We start from the raw sequence: 11,562 nt of genomic DNA on the forward strand, positions 1-11,562 counted from the left end.
GGGCCACCCCTAAACTCTCTCACCACAAGCGAATAGTAAAGAGAACCCACACAACTGATGCTGACACAAAACCCCCACACTCACTAAGTAGAACACAGTGGTACCTCTAGATATGAATGTGATCCGTTCCGGAGCACCGTTTGCATCCTGAAGCGAATGCAGCCTGCGTCTGCTTGGGTCGCGATTCGGTGCTTCTGTGCATGACGTCATTTTGAGTGTCTGCGCATGTGCAAGCGGCGAAACCCGGAAGTAGTGCATTCCGTTACTTCTGGGTCGCCGCGGAGCGCAACCCGAAAAAGCTCAACCCGAAGCTACTTCAACCTGAGGTATGACTGTAGAAGCATTGCCACCCAACCCCAACCACCATTCCCCCTCCACCTCTTTCCCCCTTCCCCCACGCATCACTGAACAGCAGAGACTAAAAAAGACAACTCCTAGCTAAAGTAATAGGTTCAGCAGGACGCAAAGCTCTCTCCTGCACAGATCCAGACACTGGATTGCATCAATGAACTTAGTGAAGCATGCCTAAGGGCTCATTTCTTCAGTATCACTGCTTAAACCTAGATAATAACTTCACATTTCACCACTGGGGTTTGGAATCAACTATCATCCCTGTGGATAAACTTTTCCGCAAAAGTGTTTGTGACTGCAACCCTGTAATGAAGTTTGGCTCCAATGCAAAACATTCAGGTACATTACAGGAATTCTATAATGCAAGTGCTGCCCAGTCAATAGCACAAGATGCTCACTGGATCCCGTATTGCCTGAAATAAAATAGGAACAACCCAAAGCAGCTCACTCTACAGAATGTGTCCAGCAAGGCTCAGAAGGATCTAAATTCTGCTTAACTTTATGTATCCCACTCAACATACGTTTCAAAATGGGTCTTAAACGCCCTCCCCAAGTTCCTTATGAGTGAGCAAAGCTCCACATGAATAGGAAAATAATATTCCTGCCTCCGGACAGAAGGTTTGCGTTTCTTCTAGTTAAATACCATCTGGCATTGTCTGGAATTGAAGCTGCGGCTTTTCTTAGGGGAACTGGCATCAACCCATCCCCGCAGGTGCGGCCCCGGGGCTCGCCAGGAGTGGAGGCGACTTGCCTTCCCAGCGATCTTCCCCTTCTGCTCGACCGAGTTTCTCTCTCACGGAGAAGCCCATGCGAAACCCGGCCAGCTAGCAAAATACAAGCCGCCCGGCCTGGACTTCAAGACTAGCGCTCCCCCCCCCCCGACCGCGCAGAAGCCACCGAGAAGCGCAGAAGGCGCCCCAGGGCCGGCCGCCGCCGCCGCCTCCCTCCGTCCCTCCGCCGGGCTCCCCTGAGCGCCTCGGGGCTTCGTCGGGGGGAGTCGGGCGGGGGCGGCGCTGGGGGGGGCAGGCCGGAGGAAGGACCCCCCCCTCCCCGCTCCGGCCACTCACAATTCCTTGATGAGCACCATCTTCCCCCGCAGACAGGAGGCCAACGCGCAGGCGCGACCGGCACCTCCTGCCCATAGCGCACCGCGCACCTTCCGGGAGCTGCTCCCCGCCCCGAACGAAGAGAGCAGCCAATCGCCGTCGTGACCTTGCCGAGCTGACCCACCAATAGGAGCGGGACTTGGGAAGGCACGGCGGCCGGGAGTGTCCGCCCGCCCCACAGCGTCCCGATGCATTCGCTCATTGGCGGAGCGCGCGAGCGGACGGGCCGTAGTCTCCAGCCAATGACAAGGGCGCCCCGGTTCTAGCCAACCAGCGGCGCCCGGAGGCCGGGCGGGGAGCGGAGCGCGGCCGGAAGTGACTCCCAGCAAGCCGAGGCGGACATCCGGCCGCCCAACGGAGCGGCTTCCGGGCCTCGTCTGCGGAGGCCGCTTCTGGCGCGTCCGGGCCAGCCCTGCCGGGGCGCCGGGGAGGAGGCGGCTGGAGGCCCGGGCGGCGCTGAGCCCCTCCCCGCCCTCGCTTCCTCGCAGCGGGCGGAGCCCTCCGGCCCCGGCGGGAGGCGGCTCTCGGGGGAGAGGCGGCCGGCGGTGGGCGCAGAACGGGACCGCGGATGGAAATCATAATAATGATAATAATAATTAGTAGTAGTCGTAATGGTTTCTGTCATTTACACGAAGCAGCTTTGGCGCTTCCGAGTCTTTGCTGCCTTGGCCTCCTGCCTGGACGCCTCCGCTGGCTAAAGCTGAGGACACGCCGGTTGTCGGTCGACTCCCCGCCTGGGACGGCTGCCTATTCCTGCACTGCAGGAGGTTGGATCCTTGGGGGCCCTTCCAGCTCTACCGTTCTTTGCTTCTATGCCGCGAGTCCCTTCAGAGACGCTTCATAAAGGCCTTTGCCAAGCCAAAGGGCGCTAAGCATCGCCCCAGAAACAAGCGACACACACCGGGAATATATAGGCCACTCACGGAGAATATATGGAATATATACACCCACGGAGAATACCGGTATATAGGCCCAAAGAACAACCCCACATTTTAATAGCATAACTAAACAGGGCTCTCTGATTACCCACAGAATACTGATCTGTGGGATTTGGACTTAGAAATGCAGAGTCCTCCTTCTTCGCTTGTTGCTGTTTAGTCGTGCCCGACTCTTCATGACCCCCTGGACCAGAGCACGCCAGTCCCTCCTGTCTTCTACTGCCTCCCACAGTTTGGTCAAACTCATGCTGGTAGCTTCGAAAACACTGTCCAGCCATCTCGTCCTCCGTAGTCCCCTTCTCCTTGTGCCCTCCATCTTTCCCAACGTCAGGGTCTTTTCCAGGGAGTCTTCTCTTCTCATGAGGTGGCCAAAGTATTGGCGCCTCAGCTTCACGATCTGTCCTTCCAGTGAGCACTCAGGGCTGATTTTCTTCAGAATGGAGAGGTCTGATCTTCTTGCAGCCCATGGGACTCTCAAGGGTCTCCTCCAGCACCAGAATTCAAAAGCATCAATTCTTCGCCGATCTGCCTTCTTTATGGTCCAGCTCTCACTTCCATACTTCACTACTGGGAAAACCATAGCTTTTACTATACGGACATTTGTTGGCAAGATGATGTCTCTGCTTTTTAAGATGCTGTCTAGGTTTGTCATTGCGTTTCTCCCCAGAAGCAGGGGTCTTTTAATTTCGTGACTGCTGTCACCATCTGCCGTAATCATGGAGCCCAAGAAAGTAAAATCTCTCACTGCCTCCATTTCTTCCCCTTCTATTTGCCAGTAGGTGATGGGCCCAGTGGCCATGATCTTCATTTTTTTGATGTTGAGCTTCAGACCATATTTTGCGCTCTCCTCTCTCACCCTCATTAAGAGCTTCTATAACTCCTCCTCACTTTCTGCCATCATGATTGTGTCATCAGCATATCTGAGGTTGTTGATATTTCTTCCGGCAATCTTAATTCTGGCTAGGGATTCATCCAGCCCAGTCTTTCGCATGATGAATTCTGCATATAAGTTAAATAAGCAAGGAGACAATATACAGCCTTGTCATACTCCTTTCCCAATTTTGAATCAATCAGTTGTTCCATATCCAGTTCTAACTGTAGCTTCTTGTCCCACATAGAGATTTATCGGGAGACAGATGAGGTGATCAGGCACTCCCATTTCTTTAAGAACTTGCCATAGTTTGTTGTGGTCAACACAGTCAAAGGCTTTTGCACAGTCAATGAAACAGAAGTAGACGTCTTTCTGGAACTCTGTAGCTTTCTCCATATTCCAGCGTATGTTTGCAATTTGGTCTCTGATTCCTCTGCCCCTTCGAAATCCAGCTTGCACTTCTGGGAGTTATTGGTCCACATACTTCTTAAGCCTGCCTTGTAGAATTTTAAGCATAACCTTGCTGGTGTGTGAAATGAGTGCAATTGTGCGGTAGTTGGTGCATTCTTTGGAACTGCCCTTCTTTGGGATTGGGATGTAGACTGATCTTCCTTTCATATTTCCGATTTTCTTGAACAGATCTCTGGTTCTTCCCATTCTGTTGTTTTCCTCTATTTCTTTGCATTGCTCGTTTAAGAAGGCCTTCTTGTCTCTCCTTGCTATTTTTTGGAAATCTGCATTCAATTTCCTGTATCTTTCACTATCTTCCTCGCATTTTGCTTGCCTTCTCTCCCCTGCTATTTGTAAGGCCTCGATGGACAGCCACTTTGCTTTCTTGCATTTCCTTTTCATTGGGATGGTTTTCGTTGCTGCCTCCTGTATAATGTTGCGAGCCTCCATCCATAGTTCTTCAGGCACTCTGTCCAGCAAATCTAAATCCTTAAACCTGTTCCTCACTTCCACTGTGTATTCATAAGGGATTTGATTTAGATTGTATCTTACTGGCACAGTGATTTTTCCTACTTTCTTCAGTTTAAGCTTGAATTTTGCTGTAAGAAGCTGATGATCTGAGCCACAGTCATCTCCAAGTCTTGTTTTTGCTGGCTGTATAGAGCTTCTCTATTTTTGGCTGCAGAGAATATAATCTGATTTCGATGCTGCCCATCTGGTGATGTCCATGTGTAGAGTCATCTCTTGTGTTGTTGGAAAATAGTGTTTGTGATAACCAGCTTGTTCTCTTGGCAGAACTCAATTAGCCTTTGCCCTGCTTCTTTTTGAACTCCAAACTTGCCAGTTGTTCCTTTTATCTCTTGATTCCCTACTTTAGCATTCCAATCCCCTATGAGAAGAACATCCTTCTTTGGTGTCATTTCTATAAGGTGTTGTAAGTCTTCATAGAATTGGTCAGTTTCAGTTTCTTCAGCACCAGTAGTTGGTGCATAAACTTGGATTACTGTGATGTTAAAAGGTCTGCCTTGGATTCGTATCGAGATCATTGTATCATTTTTAAGATTGCATCCCAGTACAGCTTTCGCCACTCTTTTGTTGACTGAGGACCACTCCTCCTTCCTCGCAGGGAATTCAAATAGGGACACGGTCCAAAGTAGCACAGGCTGCTCTGGCACATGTGGCAGTGAGACAGTTTTGGACAGCACAGAAGAGGTAGAAGGGTAGTTATGTTGCTAACATATTAATGTATTTCAAAACAATACAAGGAAGGCTTTCATCAGTTGTCCTACATTCCAACTATCCAAGCTCACAACAGTGGCAGAGAGTTGCAGTCCTCAGAGGCAGGACCTCCATTAAAACAGCATTTTTTTACATAACTGGCAAATAAACCATTTTGCCCCTGAAGAACAGTAACGTGGATTGGTTTATTTGTTAGGGCAAATAAATCACTGGGAGCTTCCTCCTCTGTTGTCCTCTATCTCTCCCTGTTGATTTTTAGCCACCTCTGTCATGTTGTTGTGTCAAGCAGGAGAGCAGGTCTGGGATTTTTTTCAGCGCGGGGGTAATGGTGTCATCTGCTGGAGTGCCATGCTGCCTCGCAGACCCTCCTGGCTGTGTGAATCAGGTCTTGATGAGGCTTTTAAGCTTTACTATTGTTTATGACTGATTAGCATGGAAGGAGGATGAGGAAGACAATCAGATAGAGGCTGGACCCCTCTTTTCTTTGAAGGGTTTCCTACTTCATGCTTGCAGTTTTAATGCTTAACACATGTTCGCTGGGTTGTTTGCACTTCTAATTAAGAGCTAAAGGTTACATTTCAGCTAGCTGAAGATCTTTTGCTAAAGCTCAATGTGCTTTACAAGCTGCACTTTAGCAGTCAGAAGTCAATGCATCCGAGGTCTGTTGAGCTTCCTCCCCGGAAACAATGTGTAGGGTTGTGATCTTGGGATGTTATGGTGTTGCTGCTCTTTAGGGTGTGTGGGTGTTATACACATGATCGGAGCAGCTGGCTGCATTTTTGCATTCTCCATGGTTCTGTGGCTAATGTGGGGGCCTCTCATTATGGCTCCTGCACTTCAGAATTTACCTCTGCTTCCCCACAGCAGCTTCCCCCTGAAGGCCTCGTTATTCTGCCTGATGCTGCCTGAATTTTTTTGAGTTATGGGAAAAACACAAAGTGGTTTTGTTTGCATGTTCAAGTGGGGAAACGGTTGCTCCATTAGTGCAAAAGGGGACCCCTCTCTCCTTCCCTCTCTCCCTTTTCTCCGCTCCAATAATTCTCTTTAAAGTTATTGGGAAGTGTATGCTTAATTATATTTGCATATGAAAAATAGGATCTAATTAGTGTGATTGATTATTATTTTAACCTTAATGACATTTTGAGTATCTGTCCCTCCCTAATAGCAAAAGTATCACTAATAAATCATGGTCTTTGTATGACGATGGTCTATTGAGCTGCCTTATTTTATTAATATTCCAGAATGTATTGAATCTGAAACAAGTCAAACAACTGCTCATTTATTAAACCGTTTAAATGTCAGCTTTATACAGGCATAATATTACAGGAAATATGTTCCTGTGAAAGACATCTGCAGGCCAAGCCGACTCAAAATATTAGTTATTTCACTCAAATATATGAAGGAAATAAAAATTCAATTATGTAATTTATGGCACTAAATAAATTTATATCGGCTAACATAAATGTTTTGAATTAGCAGGCGTACCTTTCTCGCAAAGTTTCCTGCCTTCCCTGAGAAGCTCAGCAGCTGAGACCCATTTGCACATTCCCCCCCCCCCCTCCCAAGACAAGCGGCAAGCAAGGAGCGAAAGGAAGGAAGCGGCCAGAGGGGGCTGCTTGCACCATCAGCACGCAAATACACCTTGCCAGAGAGGAACTTGGCCGGCAAAAGAGGATCCTCGGCCGTTGCCTTAAGACGGTTGCCTGCAGTTCATATGCATCATTGGCATCTCAGCCCTAATTAGAAATTAGCATAGTCACATTGAGATGAATTGAATCAGACTAAAGATGATTAGCAAAGTAATGCAAGAAATCATTAAATTAAGCCAGTGTGCCAAGTCCACTGCTGATCTATCACAAATTTGGGCTCCTAATGAGCTATTAATTAATGGGTTGGGTCAAAATCATGTCATTCAGCCCAGGGAAGATACACACCCCCTCACTCCCCCCCCCATGAGTGCTGAAGACAAATTTATCAGGGGTGAGTAAACAGACTGCGAAACTAACAGAATGCCAAGGTGGCAGGTTGCATTGCAGCAGTGATGAAGAGGAGGATTTGTCCTGAAATGTTTATAATAATAATAATATTTTTTTTATTTATACCCCGCCCTCCCCAGCCAAGGCCGGGCTCAGAGCGGCTTACAAGCAATAATAAAAACAAGATGAATGATTACAACTTAAAAACAAAAATAAAATACAACATTAAAATAATGGAACATTAAAATATTAAAATGTAGCCTCATCGCAGGAGGAGAAGGAAAAGAAAGAAAAAAAAGAAGAAAAAAAGAGAGGGAGGGAATCAAATTGGCTCCAAGCCAAAGGCCAGGCGGAACAACTCTGTCTTACAGGCCCTGCGGAAAGAAATCAGATCCTGCAGGGCCCTGGTCTCATGAGGCAGAGCGTTCCACCAGACCGGAGCCAGAGTTGAAAAGGCCCTGGCTCTGGTTGAAGCCAATCTAACTTCTTTAGGGCCTGGGACTACTAGGGTGTTGTTATTTATGGACCTTGAGGCTCTCCGTGGAGCATACTGGGAAAGGCGGTCCCGTAGGTACGAGGGTCCTAGGCCGTGAAGGGCTTTAAAGGTCAAAAGCAGCACCTTAAATCTGACCCTGTACTCCACCGGGAGCCAGTGCAGCTTGAAAAGCACTGGGTGAATATGCTCCCATGGCAGAGACCCCGTGAGGAGCCTCGCTGCAGCATTCTGTACCCGCTGGAGTTTCTGGGACAGCTTCATGTTTGTGGGATTGTTGGGAAAACAGCATAGAATCATAGAATTGTAGAGCTGGAAGGGACCACAAGAGTCATCTAGTCACCTGCAATGCAGGAGTCTCAGCTAAAGCATCTGTGACAGATGGCCGTCCAACCTCTGCTTAAAAACCTCCAAGAAAGGAGGACCATTGCAAGATATGGAACTGGGAGCCTCCTGGCTCAGAGCTTGGCTTTTTAACCTCAACTGGTCCTTCCCCTACATGACTGGCCTTTTGCATCTGTAGAGATTCTTCCACCATTCTCTCCCCACCCTGCAACTCTTTTGCCTCCCACAACTTTTGTCCCCAAAATCACTTGTGGAAAGCTAGAAGTAAGGCAATTGCATGGTGAAAGAATCCTTAGCTGATTAATCCCAAGAGCTGGACTAATCAAGCAATCAATCAAATTTGTACGTATGGGCAGAAACCATAGTTCTGAAGTTGCCATCATAGTTTCTGTGCCTGTAGCTGATAATAATAATAATAATAATAATAATAATTTATTATTTATACCCCGCCCATCTGGCTGGGCCTCCCCAGCCACTCTGGGCGGCTTCCATAGAAACCAAAAATACAGTAAAATATCACACGTTAAAAACTTCCCTGAACAGGGCTGCCTTAAGATGTCTTCTGAATGTCAGGTAGTTGTTTATCGCTTTGACATCTGCTGGAAGGGCATTCCACAGGGCGGGCACCACTACCGAGAAGGCCCTCTGCCTGGTTCCCTGTAACTTTGCTTCTCGCAATGAGGGAACCACCAGAAGGCCCTCGGCACTGGACGTCAGCGTCCGGGCAGAACGATGGGGGTGGAGACGCTCCTTCAGGTATACTGGACCGAGGCCGTTTAGGGCTTTAAAGGTCAGCACCAACACTTTGAATTGTGCTCGGAAACGTACTTGGAGCCAATGTAGGTCTTTCAAGACCGGTGTTATGTCTGCATCACAAGCGTTGAGCCAAGCTAGAAGAGAGCAGCACACTGTTGGTAAGAGCTCTCCACCCCCCTTTAAACCTTACCCAACACCCCCAAAGAGAAAAGGATGAGAGAGAACCTTGGAACATCAAAGCCCTCCAGCACTGGACCACACATGTGCACTTGAGGGCATAAAGCTTGATAATTTAAAAAGAAACCAAATGTCAGGCTTACTGGAGGGACAGTGCTTTAAAATGTATAATAGCACATGGGTGTGTTACCCTCAAAAAATATATTGTAGAGCTGGAAAAGGTTCAGAAAAGGGCAGCTGATATGCTCGAGGAACTAGAGCAGATCCCTTGTATGGCAAGGTTACAACATTTGGCCCTTTTAGTTTAGAAAAAGTAAATTGTGGGCATGACAGAGGTGTAAAATGATGCACAGAGTGGAGAATGTGAGCAGAGAAAAACCTTTCTCCACTTACTTGTAATGCTTGAACCCCAAGGAGTCATCCAATGGAGTCATCTTGGACAATTGGACAATGGAGTCATCTTGGACAATTCAGGACAGGCAAGAAGAAGGACTTCTTCACACGGCATCAATGAAGTGTGGAATCCACTCCCACCAGAGGTCAGGGTGACTAGCAACTTGCAGTGTGCAGGGAGCTGTCAGCAGCAGACTCCAAGTCTTCAGCCCCCTCTGGCCTCATCATGGCCAAGTATAGTCACAGTCCAGCTGGAAATCGGCCGGTGTGGTTATGGGATGGGGGTGGGCATGTTGGCCTCGCCCTTATCAGGGGGGACCAGCAGCTATATCATTGGGAAGCTTGACAGCCCACAAAGGCTAGCAGATTGAAGCGTTTGCCACCTGGGAAGAAAGCAAAGTTCCTAAGGTTGGTCCCCAGCAGCAGCTCCAGGTAGAACAAGGAGAGACTCTTCCCTGAAACCCTGGAGAGCCATTGTTGCCGGCCAGTGTCGGCAACACTAAGCTTAAATGGACCTGTTTTCTGACTGGGCTGCCCACACTCTGCAAGCTGGCAGGTGGAAGATCAGGTGCCTCCAAGGTGTGGAGTGGCTCGAGGGGCCCAGACTCAAGATGGGTGGCAGCAGAACTCCCCAGCAGCCTTTGTGAAATCTCTTGCTGCTGGCTTAAAAGGCACCAACTGCTGTTGATCAGTATGAGTCATAAGGAGGAGATCTTAGTGGAGGAGAAGGATAGGCATAGAGGTGGGGCTATGAAAGGGGAGGAGAGGTGGGATTTGGATTGTTTGTTGTTTTGTTTTGTTTTGTTTTGTATATATCTGGACACAAAAGGCCTTCCCAATGGGAATCCTAAGAAGAGTTCCACAGCTGAGTTTGTAGAATTTCAGTGATAAAGAGGAACATATTGCGAAAAACATTGTTTTTGTTTCAATCAATCCTGGTGGTAAGCAGTGTGAGCTGCTTCAAAGAATGGCAAAAAGACATATCAAGAGTTATCTGGAGAGAGGGAAAACCAAGAATTAAACACAAATTATTAATAGATGTTAAAGAGAGGAGGTTTCTCTCTACTGGATTTAAGATTATATTATGAAGCATCTTGCATTTGCTGGATCCTGGGTTGGATAAATTTAACAAATGCTGATTTCTTACATTTGGAAGGTCATGATAATAGATTTGGTTGTCATGTGTATCTATGGTATCATAAGGCCACAAAAGTTTTTATAATCATATAATAATAAACTTGATTCTTTAAGTCTGGGAGAAATACAAAGATCTATTAGAACAGAAAACACCATGGTGGCTTTCCCCATTAGAAGTAATATCTATGAAAAAAGTGAATATGAGGACAACCAATTAAAATTAAAAGATTTTGAAGACGTTAGAGAAAAAGTAACAGATGGTTACAATATTTTAAATTAAATGAAACACTTTCAAATGATAAAACATTTGAAGTGTCAAGACTTCAAAGAGAAATAGTAGAAGGTGGTACAAAAGTGCTGTCAAAAATCTACAATCTGCTCTTGGGAGTTGGACACCAAACAGGAACAGGCCAAATGTGTTATGATAAAATGGGTGAAAGATGTGGGACATAATATATTAATGGCGGATTGGGAAAGGCTTTGGAAGACAGATATGAAATTTACTGCATGTACTCTGCTGAAAGAGAATTATATGAAAATTATGTATCGGTGGTATCTAACCCCGGTTAAAAAATTAGCAAAAAGATCTAATAAGTGTTGTTAATGTAAAGAAACAGAGGGTACGTTATATATGTGGTGGGAATGTAGGAAGGTTAAAAACTTTTGGGAAATGATTTATAATGAAATGAAATAAATGTTTAGAGTAACCTTTGTTAAAAAAAACACAGAAGTCTTTTTATTAGGTATTGTAGGAGCAGAGATTCCAAAAGACCAGAAAAAAAAGTTTCTGTATGCTACGATGGCTGCCCAGATGCTGTTAGCCCAAAGACGGAAAGAGGAAGCAGTCCCAACCAAAGAAGATTGGCAAACCAAGTTACTGGACGAGAAACTAACTGGAAAGCTCAGAAATCAAGATGACAAGAAATTTTAAAAAGAATGGGAAATGTTTATTATGCTTTTGCAAAAGTATTGTAAACAGGTTAATGCATTGGCAGGATTTTAAAAACACTTGTAATTTTAGAAATAGTACAGAAAATCTGAGGTAAATAATAATAATTTGGAGTAGAAATGATATGCAGTGGGTGGGGGGAGAGGGGAGTCACGGGATTCGGAGAATCCCATTTTATCGATTTGATATTGTTTTGTATATATTTTGGTTGTTATTGTATTTGTTATTGTGTGTTTTTTGTTTTTGTTATTTTTCTTGAAAAGTTAATAAAAATGTTATAATAAAAAAAAGTCCCGCAGCTGGATCAAGACAATGGGAGATCCTATTTCCTGCTGTGTCCCTTCCCAAGCAGGTATGGTGTGTAGTATGTGTTAGGATATT

At 46.3% G+C, this 11,562-nt stretch overlaps 1 protein-coding gene across 1 annotated transcript in view; it reads right to left on the reverse strand.

Moving 5' to 3' along the window:
- The window catches only part of PITPNB (phosphatidylinositol transfer protein beta), a 34,812-nt gene extending 33,268 nt beyond the window's left edge, over positions 1-1,544 (reverse strand). The window contains exon 1 of the mRNA XM_081892931.1: positions 1,419-1,544. Coding sequence (XP_081749057.1) covers positions 1,419-1,438 — 20 coding nt within the window. The 5' untranslated portion in view covers positions 1,439-1,544. The remainder of the gene's footprint in view (positions 1-1,418) is intronic.
- Between the last annotated feature and the right edge of the window lie 10,018 nt (positions 1,545-11,562).

Source organism: Podarcis melisellensis (assembly GCF_964234715.1).
Source record: "Podarcis melisellensis genome assembly, chromosome: 16".
Taxonomy (NCBI): Eukaryota; Metazoa; Chordata; class Lepidosauria; order Squamata; family Lacertidae; genus Podarcis; species Podarcis melisellensis.